The sequence below is a fragment of the Micropterus dolomieu genome, linkage group LG21, assembly GCF_021292245.1.
Source record: "Micropterus dolomieu isolate WLL.071019.BEF.003 ecotype Adirondacks linkage group LG21, ASM2129224v1, whole genome shotgun sequence".
Taxonomy (NCBI): domain Eukaryota; kingdom Metazoa; phylum Chordata; class Actinopteri; order Centrarchiformes; family Centrarchidae; genus Micropterus; species Micropterus dolomieu.
This window is the reverse complement of record NC_060170.1, coordinates 8055661-8073907: the sequence shown is the minus strand read 5'-3', so window position 1 is coordinate 8073907 and position 18247 is coordinate 8055661. Positions and strand designations below refer to the sequence as shown.

Genomic DNA, 18247 nt, shown 5'->3' with positions numbered 1-18247 from the left:
CCAACTCTGGCTACTGCTGACTTGTCATTTTGGCACCATGTGCTGGCAAGAAGCTCCACAGGGATGCTAAAAAATACAAGCCCAAACAAACCTTCACCTCCAGTTCAACACTAACAATAAACCTGTTATTGTCTCAGATGATGTTTTCTGTTTACGGTATACTGCATTGGCACATTCTGTGACATCTAATTTGTGTGTTTAAATATCAGCTTTCACTCCTCATCATGTGAAGCTACAGAGCAAACACATTTCAGATGGATGACTGCAGTTTTGTAAGTTGCTTTTTCCTCTTAAATGTTTTTCTTTACATAGCCTTGAGTTTAGAAAACAAAACACACCAAATGACCAATCATGATGTCATCTCAGTGCTTCATAAATGATGCTTTCAGACAGCATGACAAAGCGTAAGTATTTTTTACGCTAAAGGTGCCCTTCAGCTTCCGTATGAAACGCCACCATTCGCTACGTCCCAGCAACACAAAGGAGGCTAACCCTACCTGCTAGCACGGCCGATGTGCACAGCTGAAGGGTTAGCTGGTCGAGATGCATAAAGTCAGTGACTTAGGTTTAGGTACTAACATTTCGTGGTGGATGGTTGTGGTAACGTAGCTAGCAAGCTAGTACTTTGGGTCTGTACGAGACGCCCCGGAGCGTCTCATGGAGACACACCCGGTGCGACTCATAGAGATGCTGAAGGGTACTTTTGGGGTCAAATAACTACGTTTTGTCACTTTTTCTGAAAGCGTTAGGCATTAGACGCGGTCTGAAATGACAGTACCACACTTACAATCTGCTTGTTTAAACCTTACTGAAGCTATATCGTCTGTGCATCACAGATTTCACAAAAATCTACCCTGACATATATTTTAGGATACAGAGTTCAAATTAGGGCTGTCCCCGACTAAGGATTTACATAGTCGAATCAGAATCGTCAAGTCCTGCCTACAGTCGACTGATAGTCGAATCATGTGTGCGCGGCGATTGCGAGCCGGGGAGGTTACACAAAGTAGCTCCGCCTTAATCTTGAGAAGCTGCAGAGCTGCAATCTCTATTCATTCAATTTACACTGTAAATTTCCAGCTAAACTGAGGCTTTTTGAAGACCTTTCTCTCTCTCTCTTGCCTGTCATTCATCAGTCTTGTGCAGAGCTGCGTGCATGCCGTGCTGCTGACAACTGCATGCACCTCGCTGGTCTAATTCAAGTAGTCGGCTATTTAAAAACGATATGAGATTCTTTGTGTGGTTCATCAACGGTGATAAATTATCCGAAAGTCCCGTTAGGTACAGACAACTCGGCGCAACACCGGTGAAGCCGGGGCTCAGTCTTTTCAGCAAGTGTTCCTCTTCTGCCACCACATACATACATGCTACGCTTAAACTTGCACACTGACGACCCAGTGTTAGGGTTTCAATTTTGGATTTATTTACGTACTTTAAAAACATTTATTGAAAGTTTTAGTATTTTATTTACAGCATTATATGTTGAAATGTATATTGTAATAGGTTGTATGTTAACTTATTTGGACAAAACTGGTAGTTCTATGTAAAATCAGAGGTTGAGCCCCCCCATATCGCCAAAATGGCATGATCCTTGTTTCGCTGCAAAGCTTCCACTGTGAGGTTGACAGTCGAATCAGGCTCAGCCCATCGAAACCGAATCTTCAACTATCCGGGGTCAGCCCTAGTTCAAATAAATTCTTTGTTGTTTAGTGCTCTCTTTTTCCTGTTTTTGTGGATAGTGGCCAAACATGCAGGCAAATGTAGTTAAGGTAAGATATTTTCAGTGCAGCAAAAACTAACAACCATACAATCAGTCCAATTACTGCACCCACATCAGCAGAAAATAGACCAGAACACCATACAGGTTTTGTTTTCTATGCAGCTGAATGTAACATTGTTTATCAAAAAAAGTTAAATAATATTCATCCTTAAACCAAGTTGGTTTTGTCACTAATTTCCATGTTAACCACATTTACATGCATGTGTGTTGGGTCTAGGTTAACTGATTTAATTCCTGAGGGGAAATTTATCTGTAGCAATTGATCCTGACCTTAGATTGGATTGAGCTCTACCTCCAGTTATGGAGTAACAGTCAGGTGTAAGTTCTCCCGGTATTCCTAAAATTCTAATATCCAAAAGAAAAACCTGCTACACCCATAATAGCAACTTGCCACAACTTTACCATAGCAGACGCCTTCTTGACCATAGAAACCAGCACCGCAGTCAGGAACACATTCCCCCTCTTTGAGCAAGGCAGCTGGGTCCGAACATGACCAGCACTCCTGCTGGCCCGGCCCACGGCACTCTGAGCATGACTCATGGCAGCCTGGTGGAAAGAAAAGAAAATATTTACTGTAGGTATCTATATACTGTATATTGTCAGTGTAAAATTGTCTTAAATAACCATACCAGTATTTATGTCTTAGCCCATTCTTAGCCTATTCTTTTATCTACCACATGGAAATCATTACACTGTACATGATGTGTAACTAGTTTTTCAAATGATCTGCACTTCCTCCAATACAATAGAACAACAATGTAGCTTTGACGACAATAGAATAAGACATTGTGCTTATTGTGATGGATTACCTAAATCCAGCCTGTTTCAAATCTCTGCCTGGAAGGTAGGATAAACAATCAATATTCTTCAAAACTAGAAGCTTGGTTTGAAATAAATACACCTTAATACCCGTTGCGCATTAGGGACTCTTTTAAGGTTGTAAAAGAACACTATAAACAAAAGAGATAATCAGGACCTTGCAGATACTGTAGAGCTGGTTTGTGTGTGTGTGTGTGTGTGTGGTCTCCATAGCTGCCGTTACCAGTGGCATTTTATGTGTGGTGGTACACTAACACCACTGACAAGAGTGCAGACAAACTGTGTTATCTGGAGGCTGGAGAGAGGTGAGCTATGTGGGGAGTCTGCGTTAAAATTTAATAGTGTGTCTGTGTGAGTTTGTTTATGTGGTGTGTGTGTGAGTGTGTGTCTGTGTGTGTGTGTGTATGTGTGTGAGACAGTGTGAGCCAGAGAGACAAAGAGCCGGAAACAAACAAGGAACAAGAGAGAGACAGAGAGACACACACAATCTCGTAATTCGAGTGAATTAATCTTGTTTTGTTTTTGATGAAATGTGGGTTTACGTGTGTATTTCTGTGTCTTTGTGTCTTCATATACCGGCACACTCATCTGTCTGTATATGTGTATGTGAAATAGAAGCTCCAGAAACCTATTTCAACACCAACTGGTATGATTACACATGATTTCCCAGCGGCCCACAGACTGAAGCCAGATGCCACAGTAAGTGCAAAAAAACAAAAAAACAATGCACACAAAAAAGAGAGACAAAAACAAACTTCAGGAAAACACAGGAGTGCTGTGAAAACTCTGGGGTTGAAACAGCTAACCTTGGCACTGATAACACTGTTTACTTCACTGTTTACTTACACTAGATTCCCAATGCTCATTCACCAGCTGGTGCTGTTCTGTTCCAAAAAAATGACGTATGCATTAAGGAACCTTTGTGAAGGGTTTCCAGACTCAAAAATGGGCCTTGGGGATCGCCTTCACAAAGAGTTCATGTTCCATGAATATTTATATGAAACTCTTTCTGATCTTTTTTCACGTGCTTGTTCCCATTACCATCTAACTAGAGTTAACATCCCAAATATGTATTCCTTTCTTAAAGAACGCGGAAATGTTTGAGGTTTGTGGAAGCACCTCTAAAGTCCATGAATTCTTCCTAAAAAAGACTGTTTGTTGGATCAAAACGATTCCATGAAGCCTTATTACCTTTTTGGTGCACTAAAAACAGAAAATGTGCCTTCATGCTTTAATATTTTGTGAGTAGTTCACTGGATTTTCTTTCATTTCTGATGCCTGTTTTCCACACAAATTTGCATCTTAGTTTCAGATATAAAGTGGTTACATTCAGTAAAAAACATTTTCTACCCACTTTCTTTCTTGATTGGCAATTTGTTTGAAAATGCTCCCATACATCACCAGTTCTACAAGGCGCTAAACTTAAAATTGAAAGATAACAGTCTTGACTTGAAGTAATATTTGTGCTTGAATTTCCCCAGAAATTCCTACATACCTATTGGTTCCCTTTGAATCTCAGTGAAGTCTTTGGTTTTAAGAGTGTGGAATATTCTGCTAAGAAATTAGACACTTTATAACCCCCAACCCATTCATCATCTCCTTGAAAAACAGGGTGTGAAGTTGCAAGGAGAAGAAAGCTAGATAGATAGCTAGATATGCAGGTGAAAATAGGTAGAGCGAATGAGGTCAAAGGACTACAGAAGTGAAAAGAGACATTCAAAAGAGATTCAGAGGAAGAGAAGTGAGAAGAATTCAGAAAGGATAAGAAGTGAGCATATGCTTTAAGCACAATTCTTTTTATTTCCACTGTCATAATCAGCCTTATTGCAGATCGTATTTTAATGCAAATTAAAATTCAGTTATGGGTTAAAAATTATAAACCCTTACTATTATTAAAATAAATAATTTAGAGAACTGTGAATGTGCTCTCTTACCTTCTAAGTGAGACAGCTTAATTTGGGTTTGTTTATCTAATCCACACAGATTGTGTTATTTTTCTCCTTTTCTTTTTGCAGCGTTTTCTCATGCAAATACATTCCCATCCCTCCAACGTATTTACTCCCAGTCATGTACAAGGTGACTAAAAGACTGCGTTCACTCTACATATGGCGTATTGTGCCTGCCTGATAACGTCGATACAGTACTTATTTTTGTCCGATTTTGTTACGTTTTGTGTCACATTATTTAGCATGTGGGGAAAAGAAAATTAAATTCTCTCTTCAGAATGAGTACTTTTCACTCTGTACCTTTTGAACAAATCACACCTTTCTTTGTTGGTCTCTCATTAACTCTCAACGTTCCTTTCCTTTTCATTTCTCTTCACATTCAGGGAGAAAATGACTGCCAACCACCAGCCAAATCGACTTTTTACTGTTTTCACTGTGGGTGGATAAATCCGTCTTTTTGGCCACACTGCTGGTTTCAGCTCATGTCCGCGTGATATGAACATTTCTATATAACTTTGAGAGACTTGAAAAACATATCTATTACAGTGAATACGCGTGTCTTTATTTATGGACACATTCGGCATGTGAGCTCTAACAATGTTTTCCTTCTCGGTACATCAAGTGCCTGTGGGACAACAATTTGAGAGTCAGCTGCTGAAAACTATTGCACTCATGAGCTGGGAAGGGAAACCTTGAAGGGAAAGAATAAGTAAACACGGACATTGTGAAAATAACTATGAGTCGGTCATTTCTTACATTTACGACGTAGCCGTTTGGCAGCTGACTGTCAAACCTCACCATTTTCCAAGAGAACTCAAAACCACCAAAAGTTTTCAGAAAAGCACCGTGCAACTTTAACAGTTTTCATGGTCAAAAGTAAAGGTATAGAAATGTTCTCTGTGATTGATTACCTATCTCAGGCAGCTTTCAAGTATCTGTCAGTTCATTTTCATATTGCATTGACATGCATGCAAACTAGCAGCTGCCTGAGAGGTAGGAAATCAATCTAAAACTTTTATATTAAACTCTGAAATATGGATAGCAGTGAAGTATACACAATTTAAAGTAAGAAGGCTAAAACATGGACATGGATTAAAATGAATGACAAACTCTACTGAAATCACAGGACATGCCTGGCTTACAGAAGAGTAAAGTTTTTTGTTCAGTTCTGTGTGAGAAGGGTTAAAGTCCTATCCTCCAATGTGACAGGAAGATTGACAGGTGAAATAGTTACCTGGGCCACTTTTCAATTTTAATGCTCCTCAGCTTCCTATTTCCTTGCCATCATTTCCTTGTCAATCTTCTCTCTCTCAGTTTCTGAAGCTGTGCACTACTTTCTCTCTCTCCTCCCATGATGCTTCTCATTTCTCTGTCCCAGGCTTTTTCTTTGCCTCAGCCCTCTCTTGAGTTTCACATTGGATTTCTTGTCATCTTTCTTTCTCTGTGTGTGTGTCTCTGTTTCTTTCTCTCAAGCCTTTTTCATCCTTTCGCACCCATCAATTTTAATGTGTCTCTTTCTAGCTGTCCTCTTCTTGTTCTTCTTAGTATGCTGAAGATCCAGAGAGGATCCGTGGTACCTTCTCACAAAAATGATGATGCTCACACACTGTCATCTCTCACTGAATTGCATTATCTATACATCATAGTTATTCCACATTCATTTCTAAACTATTCTTCTTGCAAATGAAGAAAAAGGATGAAACGGGCATCTACTGTATAAGCATTCTGTACAAGATGGGACTACATTTATATGATTGGGTCACTCCACACACACACACACACACACACACACACCAAAAATGGTTATGGCCAACAGGGGGATTACACGTCCTTTACCTTGCCCCTTGCAGGAAAGCAATTTATTTTTCTGTGCAGCACGAAGCGCAAAGTTATCAGCAAATGTAATCCTAGCAGGCCAGTTGCCAAAAACCTCCTCTAAAGCCTACTCTGCATAAATCAGGGGAGGTTGAGATGAATGCACAGTCACACGGTGCAGCAGATAATCTTCGCTCTCTGTCCTTCTGGGACGGGCGAGGACACGCGATTACTGCGCTGCCGTGGTTCACAGCCCCCCGAACCTCAAGTGGTAAAACAAGATGGGATGAGAGATTCAGCAATTAAACTGAGCACTGAGAAAGCAGCTCTGCGAAGTGAAATAAAAAATAAAACAGGAGCTTGTTTTACAAAAATCCTTTTTACTGGAATGGAATCGGAAATGGAATCAGGTTTGCATGTGAATGTTCTTTTTTTTCTCTTATTCTGATACACGGTCACTGAGAGCATTATGCCTGTACCTATTTTCTATTTGAGACATCCAAAACCTGTACAGACTTTGATTCAGAGACTGCTTCTGACTGCATGAAGAAAGAAAACATTTTTGAAACATTTCTTCTCGTTGGTTAAGCTGAGCTGCAGAATTAGCTCATCGAGCTTGCAGAAGAAAAAACAGATCTTCAACAAGAGCCATGAGTGGGTCCACATAAAGGGGTAAACAATGTTTTGTTTTATTTGGGGGGGGGGGGGGGGGGGGGGGGGGGGGGGGCAGTGCCTCGGCATCTGACCCACCACGTTCACAACGACACTGAAATAAAAATTCAGGTAAGCATCAAGAAAAGACATTGGGTAATACAGTCAAGCTAGTACGTGAAACCCCTCCCAGCTTTCTTGAGATTTCACAAAAGCAAAGTCTAATCTCAGAGCTGTAAAAATCATACCAAACAACAACAGCTGTCAATGCCAAAAGGTTTTCTACTTCAGAGAAAAAATTAAATGTGGCACTCTCAAAAGCTTTTCTTGTTCTCAGGTGAAGTGTGAATGAGAGGTCATGATGGAACAGCAGAGAAGTCATCAGGAATAAAAATGTTGGTAGACTATGCTATCAAAGCCAATGGTAGCATTTATTTTCAGAGATGTACTGAGTAAAAATAATGTTCTTAAACGAAGGCTGCACTGATATAATCTTACAGAACATCAGAGAGAGACTTTATGAATGAAATAAATTGACATTTTAAAGATGTTTATCAGCACGAAAAGCTCGACAAACTAATTTAAAAGGCTAACCAGCTTAGCGCAGGTTAGTAACTCCTTTTTGAATGAAAAAAAGAGTTAGTAAACAGGAAAGTTAAAGTGATGTCAGCTGCTCTCTTACAAGTTGAACAGTAACATAGTCACTATATTGATAAAAAAAACCCACTCCAATGGCTTATGTTGAACTGTACATGAACGCTTTTCTTCATCCACATTTACGTTATGACCGCATGTATGTTTCTGTGATTTCTATCTCCCAAAGGGTTCGTAACACTTTTATCTGCTCCTGTTAAAATGTCTTCTTTATTACATGGTTTTGTTGTACCTGATGAAAAGCTAATTTGGGTTCAAAATTAAGTAATAAAGAACTCGTTTTAGAGGGAGCAGATAACAGTGTTACAAGCCCTTTGGGAGATAGAAATCACTGCTTTTTGGACTCAGCACCTGAATAGTATAGATGTGTGTGTTTATCTCAAAGCCTAAATGAGAGAGGATAACCAGTGTGTGTTAAAAAGAAAAGATTAGTAACAATGGGACATATTGGACATGATATATTCTACACTGAAAACAGACCCTTCTTATGTTTCCTTTACTTTTTTTGCTCTGTCCCTTCCCGACTTACTCAAAATCTAGTCTGCACAGTTGCTGCACAACAACAAGCCAACTGAATCTCACAGATCCATTAGAGACAGGAGGAAAAACAGAGGACAGAGAAATGGTTTAGAGAGGACAGAGAAAAAGGAGGAGGTGGCGGAGGGGAGAATAATATCTTCAGCACAATGCCCCCCATAATTATTAACAAGCTTACTTTGAAAGCATGCACAAGCAGACGCAGTAAAGACTTCAGTCATGAGACAGAGGCATTAACAAAAACCCCACGGAGGCCTGCAGGGACACACCGGACTCTGGGTGGTCCTGGTCCTCTGCCAAGACATGCTACTATCCAGCGTTAATGCTTCCAGCACCTTCCAAACACCTCACACACTGATTACTGCTGTAAGCTCTCATGACTTCTACCTCTTCCCTCATTCCTTCCTTCTTTTTTCCCCATAAACAAATGCTGGAATAGGAGTTTACTCAGGCTAAATCCACCCTAATAGCCTCGACCTAAGCACCTATTGTAAGGCTCAACAATAAGGAGTGCCCAATTGCCCGGGGCAAGCGGAAAAAGCAGTGAAAAAGTACTAAAACAAAGTAGTAAATATAGCAACTCATTTGGCCGATGGGGCAATTGGAAAAACATGTCTTCACACCTAAACGACAAAATAGGTCCATTGTCAATTGTCCCGTAACGACATAAACAACTGTTTTCCAAAAAGAAAGGACAAAGACATATATGACCATTCCCAACACCAACATGTAGAAGCGTTGGCAAGTACAAATCCAGCAACAGATGTGCTGGACCTTAAGTTTGATGAGCTAAAGTGCAAGCGAGCATTTCAGTGATCCTGGAAACAGGAGTTTACAGGAGGTGGGCAAAACTCCAACTATGTCCTGCGCAGTTTGCCGCACGTTTGAGAGCAAGGTAGCCAAAACTGGGTCGTTCACCAAAGGCACACCAAGTTTCCTAAAAATTGATTCAGGCAAGTAGATTTCTGACCCACTTGCCCAATAGGCCAAATGAAAACACATTAATGTTGAAACACGCACTGATTTATAGTCACAGTGATAGCGAGTACCACTTTCCACTCCTTCTCTTTGCCTTTGTCTCCAGGAGAAACTGCTTGGGAAATACCAGGGGGGTTTGCTCACAATAAACTCAGTTGGAGGTTAAAAGAAATGGTCTGCTGACTAGTTAGCTCAGACACACGAGGGGTTTGTGTTGTGGAGAGATGCAGGATGAAAGCATGACAGGAAACTTCTTGCACAGCCGCCACTGTATTAATTTGTTTTTACTGTGCGACATCTGAAAATGAAATATCTGCAGTATTAATGCAGGATAGATGTTGGATTAATGCATGAGAGGGGAATTCTACAAGGGATGCCGCCGGCTTATATGGCACCAAAACGATACAGAAGTGGCATAAATGTATGAAGAGGGATTTCCACAAAGAGTTTGTACAATATCTAACTCTATATGCAGTGCAGAGTGCTGAATGGATGGAGGCAGGATAGAACAAAACTGGCTTTCTACATTGGCTGATGCTGTCTATCCTCTTTAAGGCCGTCCAAGGAGCTTGTACACTGGGAGGTCTGGAATTCCAATTCTCCTGACAATATTCATTAAGGTGTGAAATTGAGCTACAGAACCGGACTGTAATCACATTGTGGTTACTCTCCTCTCTCTCACTCCCCCCCACCTCTCCTTTCTACCACTACTCATCATCCCCAGGAGTCACAGCAGGTCTTCCCAACTCGATGTAGGCGCTCAGCCAAACTGTTCAGAGTATATTAGCATGCCCACTGGGGTTTAGCTCACTGAGCCACGGTTTTATTTATTGGTCCAGGCTTTAGAGTGCTGGGAGACCTCTGAGGTGGATTGGTTGAGTAACAGTCAATGTAGACTGCCCTCATTGTGCATTTATCCTGCATTAGCAATTTGTACAGTGGTTTCCAGCCTCCCTTCTTGCTTTAATCCACCGTTAAGACTCTTGGTAGGTTATAAAACAAGAATGCAAGTGTCTTCGTATGCTACACTTTTTAAACTGTGTTTAGTTTACTTTTTACTAGTTTACTTTTCCGGTCATTTGGTCTTTAATGGCACGGTCACGGCAGTGACTCTGGGTCTTCGGTTTGTCTAGTTTGTCTCTTTGTGTTTTGTGAGTGTTTGTGGGCGGGGTGCTGTCCTCTCTCTCCTGGCTCCCAGCTACCCGCTGATCACTCAAACCTTATCAGGATCTGCATCTGCAGCAGTATATACAGTATATCCCGGTTCTTCAGTCACTCATAACTAGATTATTCAGTCAACTACCTTGGTAGTGTCTTGTCAGGCCTCTTTCGTGATTGCTCTTGCTTGTCTTCTGTGATTCCCCTGTCTAACAGGTGCTCTCTTATGCGCCAGGAACACACTCTCCTGCCTGCCAGCTCACTCTAAACCCTGCCTTGCCTATGAGACACTAGCAAACCACAACACAGAACCTGTCATCTCCTTTCACTCCAGCCACTGCCTGCCGCTCTCCACAACACCCCAGCATTGCCCCCAGCTCACGCCATCTCTATTCTCTGCTCCCTTTGTAATAAACATCTTTTACATTTCACAACCTGTTGAGTCTGTAGTCTGCTTCTGGGTCTAATAATCTGCTAAATCTTACACAACAAGAAATGTAAGTTTAAGTAATTTAGGAAGTACTTCCATGCTTGTAACAATCAGTCAAATCCCACTTACATCACAGTTACATTTTGTTCACGATAAGAAGGAGTAGACTTATGCCAGGATCAGAGTACACAATATCAGCCAGTTAATGGCCCAACATGACAGATGAAAGGCTTCAGGAACAATAATGAGCATCAGGTGTGACAATTTCTCATTCCATGTATGAGAAATTGGAAAGTGGAAGACAATCGACGTAGCATCTGCGAAGACTCCCAACAAAATAATGTGTTTCGTGACATTAACCCAAATGAGCACAGAGCAACACTGAGCAGAAAACTGTAAACGTGGCGGAGCAAGAAGGGAATTATGTTGCTTGTGTTGGCAGGTGAACAGTGAACCTCAAGGAAACCTATTACTCTCTAACGATACCTTCTACAATGTGTGTTAGTACTAAGAAAAGAACGCAGTGTAGTGTAGCAGTAAATGTTTTGCTCCTGTGTTACCTGTGCAGCCCCTGATGTCTAAACCTTCACATGCTTTTCACCATTTTAAAAATATGCAAGTTATGCTTCAAACATTCAGTAGCTTGAAATTAATTGCTGTCACAGAGACCCAAGACACTCCAAATAAATAACAGAAGGATTTGACAATACAGCCTTTTGTTTTTTTTAAAGGAATTATTTCCTGGCAGAGGGTTTCAGTTTTTTCCTGTGGGTGTCAAGTGATTGAAAGGAGGCAGAAAGCGTAGCATAATTCAGCAGTACTGGTATTAAAACACACCCAGATTTAGTTGAGTGAAATAACAATAAAACCAAAAACTATGAAAATTTAGACAGCAATTTTCAAGTCAATTTAATGTTAAATTTTCAAGTGCTAATTGGTTTTCATAATGCTCTTTTTAAAAAGTCTTTGTGGGCAGAGACCAAGAGGGGTAACAGAAAGGGGAGGGACATATATTGACAGAAATGTAAAAAAGAAAAAAAGACCTATTCTTGACAAATATGTGAAGCACTCTCTGTATGCGCTTTAAAAGACAGTAGAGTTTAACCAACTTTTCCAAACAATCATGCTGGAGAGATTGAGCCAAAGTGCAGCAACACTTCAGCAAGCATGCAAGAAAAGAAAAGCAAGAATTCTTCAATATGTATTATATCCGAGCACATTTGGTTGCTGCTGTGCCTCCAAATACGACTGTTTTTGGCATTTTCCTAGAACTTAAGTCACAAAGGCAGCAATACTGAACAATAATGGATCCCAGAGAGCGCTCTCTATTTGGAAACTTCGTAAAATATTCAGTCGGCACATCCACTCAAAGTTATTCTGAACCAATCCACTCGTAACGAGTCACATAGAGTTTATCACAGTCCCCCAAAACACTGTGATGCACCAACTGTTAAATTGCTTGTTTGAAAAAACTGTGGGTGGACGTTCTGCCCCACTGCCCAGAGGTAGACCTGAAACAAGTCGATAAGTCGGTATGAGGGTTCTGATATTGAGTAAGACAAAAGAATTGACATGGTATTAGATAATAGAAGTAGAGAGAATAAAAACATGTAGAGACACAAATCACAGAAGTAAGAAGAGAAAGGACAAGAAAAGGACATCAGGAAAGAAAAAAGACAGGTCTTTGGCTAACTAACTCCGTGTAATATGGCATCCACTTCATTTTCAAAGAGAGGGATGCCATATATTGATGTATAGAATACAGCTTATGGAGAATTGAAAAACATTTGACTATAGAGCTCAGTACTAAAAGTTGTGCTGTTATTTCTTTTCTAGTGTTACCTTCCCATCTGTGCACTTTGTTAGTGGTTGAATCTGAGCGAAAACCATTTTGACCTCCACAATGGTATCCTGAGGGCAGATTAAGTCACATGGCATCCAGTGATACTCACGGCGACAGTGTGTGTGGTCGTGCTGGTACGAACCAGGAGGACAGGAAGCCAGGCACTGGCCGCTATCTGCGCTCAGGAGAGGCAGGTAGGAGCCACAGGACTGGCAGTCCCACCTGCTGGAACAGGTGGCACAGGATGATTGGCAGGCTGGGGGAGGAGAGGGAAAGAGGGGGAGAGGGGGAGCTGTCAGTCACTTCAAAAATTAATTTTCTCTTCCTATGTGAGTTTCCCTGATGGTTACAGGACGGCCTCTCATAGCTTTGGTATCCAAAGTGAACCCAGTAAAGCAACACTCACATTCATACCTAAGGTATATTTCAGCTTAAATGTTGCACACATTTTAAGCACATATCAACATAAAGGGGATAAACAAAATATGAATAAACTAATTGCAGTCAAATATTCTCAGCAGAAGATTCTGCATCTTCATAATCAAAAACGCTGACAAAACATTTTGCTATTTAAAACTAAATTATATCTGGTTTACCTGTACCTATGTATATGGCCCAAAGTGCTGTTAGAAACAAAGCACAAGTAGATCAGTTTTTAACTGATTTAATCATTTCACAGTTAGCTGAAACTGGTAAGAACATCGCTCTAAAACGTAGAGCAGCGAAGAAAGTTCTGCAGAATACATTTTTTACACAGAGAAATAAGAAATGCATTATTTCATCCAAATATTCTGATTAAAACATCCTGTATGCTGTTAAAGATCTTTCACTTTGGCAGCTAGGTTCTTTGTTTGGTGCAATCTCCACAGACATAACAATGAAAACAGTGCATGTAGAATGTGGAAGAAAATGCAATAAGGAGACTTCCCATGCTCTTTAATGAGAAATCTCAAGATTACAGAATAAAAAGCAACTAAATCCCCTTTAAATCTCCCAGCCACCCACTCAGACAGAGAGAGCAGAAGGAAAGAAGAACAGAGAAGAGGAAGTGGAGATGTGAAGATGGAGGAAACAAAGATCAGGATCGCTATCAGTATGAAGATGATGACGACGAGGGAGAGGGCAAAAACAGATTGAAAAAAGATTGGGAGATTGACAGACTCAAGGCAAAGGGAGAAAGAGATGTCAAGAAAGATGAAAAGAAGTCTGAGGGGATAGGGAGGAGAAGGAAAAGTGGGGGTAGAGACGATCTACAATGTGAGTTCAGGCTTGCAGCTTTATTTTCCCCCAACCCATGTCACCCACATGCAGTGAGTAAAAAACTGTTAGGCTGTGCGGGATTGTGAGAACGAGCATGGTCTGGACTACTGGTGGTCTTTTTGGTTTCTTTAAATATCAGTCAAACACTGATCACACTAACACCCAACTGCACTGCTGAGTGGTAGCTAAATGACAAAACAAATACATCATCCGTGTGAAGCAAAAGTCCAATTAAATGCACAAATCTGAAAGTGGGTATTCAGAAATAATTTTTAAAAATACTAAAAAGAACAATTATGTCAGGTTTTTCATCTTTCAATAAAGTGTAAAATTAATGAAATGAGTGAGCTGCAAACACAAGTTTTGAGTCGTTGCCAATTACAGCCTGTACTCTACCCTATTGATCAGTCTATATACGTTTTGTCACTATTTGACTGACAACTAACTAATTAAAAGTTCATTAGCTTATTGGCATTAAATGTACAAAAATGCCATTAACGCAATGCAGTTTTAAGTAGACGAACATCGTTTGCTGCACATCATTAAGGACTCCGTTTTAACGTCTTTAAAAAGTTTCGACTGCTAAACTCTTATGATTGGTGTAGCTGCTACTCAGGACCTGTAGTGTTCAACTGTGTTACTGTTGTGATGCTGTGAATAAAAAACAGGAGCAATTAAAATCATTCAGTTGTGTTGTTTACCTTATGTAGAGCAACTTGTAAAATTATTAAAAGTTAGTTTTGGTTACTCATTTGGGAAACAGCACTGCACCATGTAGCACATCATTAATTTTTGCAAGTAATATGCAACAGAAGTCAAACAACCATTTGGTTTAGAAAGTATGATCCAAATGTAATCAGTTTTTATATATTTGAGGTATTTGTTTTGTAGTATTACTCATGTATCTGTTTCATATTCTTTGTAATGGTATATTGGGTGTTGTTATTTTATTGGTTTTATTTTTTCATCAAATAGGTATTGCAGATTTTTGATTATGTTCAGATTTGATCTGGTTTGTGTTATATGTTTGGTAACTTTTGTGATCTATTGTGCTGCTTTTATCTTGGCCTGAAAACCCTGCTGATCTTTATCTTTAGTGAGGCACTTTCCTGGTTGAATAAAGCTATTATAACACGGCTGCATCTATACACAGTCCACACATTCAGAGCCTAAGCCAAGTGTGGAAACGATATTAAAGATTCAGCCGCTAGCATTAGCAGCTATAGGCTTCAAAGTTAATACCTTTATCTCTGCCTGATAGCTTTACAGCAACTGGGCATTTGGTGTTTACAACTTCATGAATAGCTGTGCGCAGTAAATGTCTGGCTCAGGAGAATAGGTCAATGGGATGGTACGAATTCAATGCAGTAAAATGCTAAGAAGATTACTGCTGTCGCGGGTCAGTTCCCGGTCAAGGTGGTGTGGCTGGAGTCGGGCAAACGTGACAGAGAAAAAGGAACAAACACGAATACAGAAAAATGGTTGAGGAGAAAAACATACACAACACAGATACAGACACACACACCTTCACACAGACAATCAATCTAGATGGAGACACTGCTGCAGTGCTAAATTTTAATGCATGCTTGCTGAGTTGCTGCTTTGACTTCCAAATGTTTCTTCTCAAATGTGCAGCCAAAGGTTTTGTCTGTTTTCAGCGGCTGATGCTTAAAGGTTAGCTTAAATTTAGCTCTTCTTTATGATGTTCAATAATTGATACGCTGAAGGAATAGATGCAGCTCAAATTCAGAAAATGGTTGAAACTCTTGACTCCATAAAAATGCTCACTTTTCTTTCTTTGCAGCCATCAGAAAGTTCAGGTAATGGTCAGCTAACTATGGTATTTACTGTAGGTGAGAGGTACTAAACCTGATTGCCAAACTGTGGTGTGCAGACCAAAAGCAGCCTCTGTAGAGGTTCCAGTGGGTCACGACGCTGATCTTTTGTCTTATATCTGCCTTCTGTTTATCCTCCATGGACATCACCATCGCTGGAAAGAGTAAGTTGCACTGATTCCAGCAGTATGTGTACTGACTTCTGTGTTATGGGTTAGGGCTGAAATTAATTCTGAAATTCAGAGCCTCTAACTGACATAATTTCCAAACTTTTTTTCGAGTTGGTCCAATATTTTACCAACAACCAGGCAGAGAAAAATCTGTAGTGTAAAACTGCAGATAACCGCAAGAAAAAGGGTCAATTTTGAGCAGCTATTTTAATATCATATATATTCAAAAGACTGTCTTACCTGCACATAATCGTCCTTCAGCATAGTAGCCAGCTGGACAGACGGACAGACAGCGGCCAAGATGGAGGAAGGCCTTTGGGTCCCTGCAGCTCTCACATTGGTCAGGAGTCCCCGAACATGACAGGCAGTCTGCATGGCACAGGACTGGAAAATACACATTAGATTGATTTAATTTAGAGAATTCAGTATAATATGTCTGTGTCTACAGTAAATATGTGGATGATGGATGGAAAAAAGGTTATATATATGCATGACTACAAACAGAAAGATACACACACACACAAACACACACACACACACACACACACACACACATTCTAACATTCAATTTCATGCTGATTTTATTCTATACGTCTGGTGTTGCTGGATGCAAGACCACTCGAAGACTAGAAGTCACTCTCTTGCGCTCACTCAGCGACACACACATTTTGAGATTTAATTTTATGCAAACTCTAAACAGATTTGGCTCTGCACTGCACACTCAGTTAGCGAAGGCAGACAGATTTAACTGTGTAAAATGGCACACAGAAACACATAGTAAAAAAAATTCCAAATTTCACAAATTCCATCCAGTACATTTGGTTCTACAGTCAGACTGCGTTAGTGGTGGTAGAGAAGTTTTAGTATGTTCAATGTGCCCTACTGGGTGTTTTGGGGTAAATCTTCTGCTTCTCCTGTCGGCCAATAGCTCCACTGGTGCATGTTGTGATGAAGTGTTTAAACCTGCAGTGTGGAACTTTTGTCTCCCCCTTCTGACAGTGAGAGTAATTACACAACACTGTCGACACGTGCTCGTGACGTAAAGGCTCTGCCATACTGAGTTGCAGCTGTCGCTATGGTCGCTCCCCCCTTCAGCTCTGGCAGTCATTGCGTGTTGGCATAAAACACATCACTACTGGTTCGCCAGCACGGGACCGTCGCCACAGACACCAGATTTTAAAACTGCGAATACAGAGAGATTTATCTGGCGGTGATCAGCGTAATTAGCAAAAAGCATTCAGTTGGCAAGGTCTTGGATGTAATGTTCATTTACATGTAAAAGTCCCACACTCTTAAGTTCTTTCTCTGCCCACACTTTTTTCCAGTTGGTCCAATATTTTACCAACAACTTATGAGAACAAGTCTGTTTCTTTAGTTTGTCCACCAACTGCACTTAAAAGTGTACTTACAACAAAATAGACAGCTGTTCAATCTCAACCATGCTTGTTGCCATTTTTGCAACACATGTTGCCCCTCTGGCACAGGAAGACGTCCTGAAAATAGCAATATTAATGAGGACAACGTGTGACTTAAGTAAATTGTGGACAAAATCTGAGATGTGGGCAACGATTCAGAGGTCTGCAGCCAGGCTTTCTTAAATTAAAGTCAATGCCAGTTGATGCCCGACTTGGGCTTTGCTATTTGCCAAAAGGCACTTAAAACAAGAATCAGTCGCATTTTTTTTCTTTGTAAAAAGTCTCCTGACAATGTAACAAGATAATCATTTGGTTGTCTACAAAAACTCACAGTTGCTGCTAAAATACACATAATAACTACTATTTTGCAATTACATTACAACACTTTACATAAAGCAAACTATGTAACTGCAGTGGAAACTAAAACTTTGCAAAGGTTACCATCAGATGTATTTCAGATGTAACAGCTCAACAAAAAATTATTAAAAATCCTACAGAAACAAATCAACAGTAACAATTTCAAAGCTGCCAACCTTTTCTCTAACTTAAAGTATCATCTGTGTAATTCATGTAGAAAATCCATAGGTCTACATGCTGATTCAAATGAAACAAGTAAACATGAATTTAAAAAATTACAATTCCTTTGAACTACATTGAAATAGAACTTTTCCATATCTAAGTCCGAGCACTTGTGACCTAAAAACTTTATTCCCTCGGGGTTTGTTAAAGTTCTTTTTTCATTTTTTAACTTAGGAGAGTTCTGAAGGCGTAAACAGTCTGTTTTTCTCTAGTTTACTATGGAACGAAACATCTGAAATGCACCCTTAAATACAATTAATGTATGAAAGAAGAAGAAGAAGAAGAAGAAGAAGAAGAAGAAGAAGAAGAAGCAGAAACATTACAATCCTGCAGAGACCCAGAGACCCATTTGTCAAAGTCTGTGATATCCTCTAGGC

The 18247-nt window shown here is 40.2% G+C and overlaps 1 protein-coding gene across 4 annotated transcripts in view; it reads right to left on the bottom strand.

Moving 5' to 3' along the window:
- Nucleotides 1–18247, bottom strand: part of fras1 (Fraser extracellular matrix complex subunit 1) — a 257602-nt gene that overhangs the window by 127075 nt on the left and 112280 nt on the right. For all 4 annotated transcript variants that reach the window (XM_046034200.1, XM_046034201.1, XM_046034202.1 and 1 more), the window contains 3 exons: nt 16117–16260; nt 12721–12867; nt 2183–2326 (listed from right to left, as the gene is read on the bottom strand). In XM_046034200.1, the coding sequence (XP_045890156.1) occupies nt 2183–2326; nt 12721–12867; nt 16117–16260 (435 nt within the window). The remainder of the gene's footprint in view (nt 1–2182; nt 2327–12720; nt 12868–16116; nt 16261–18247) is intronic.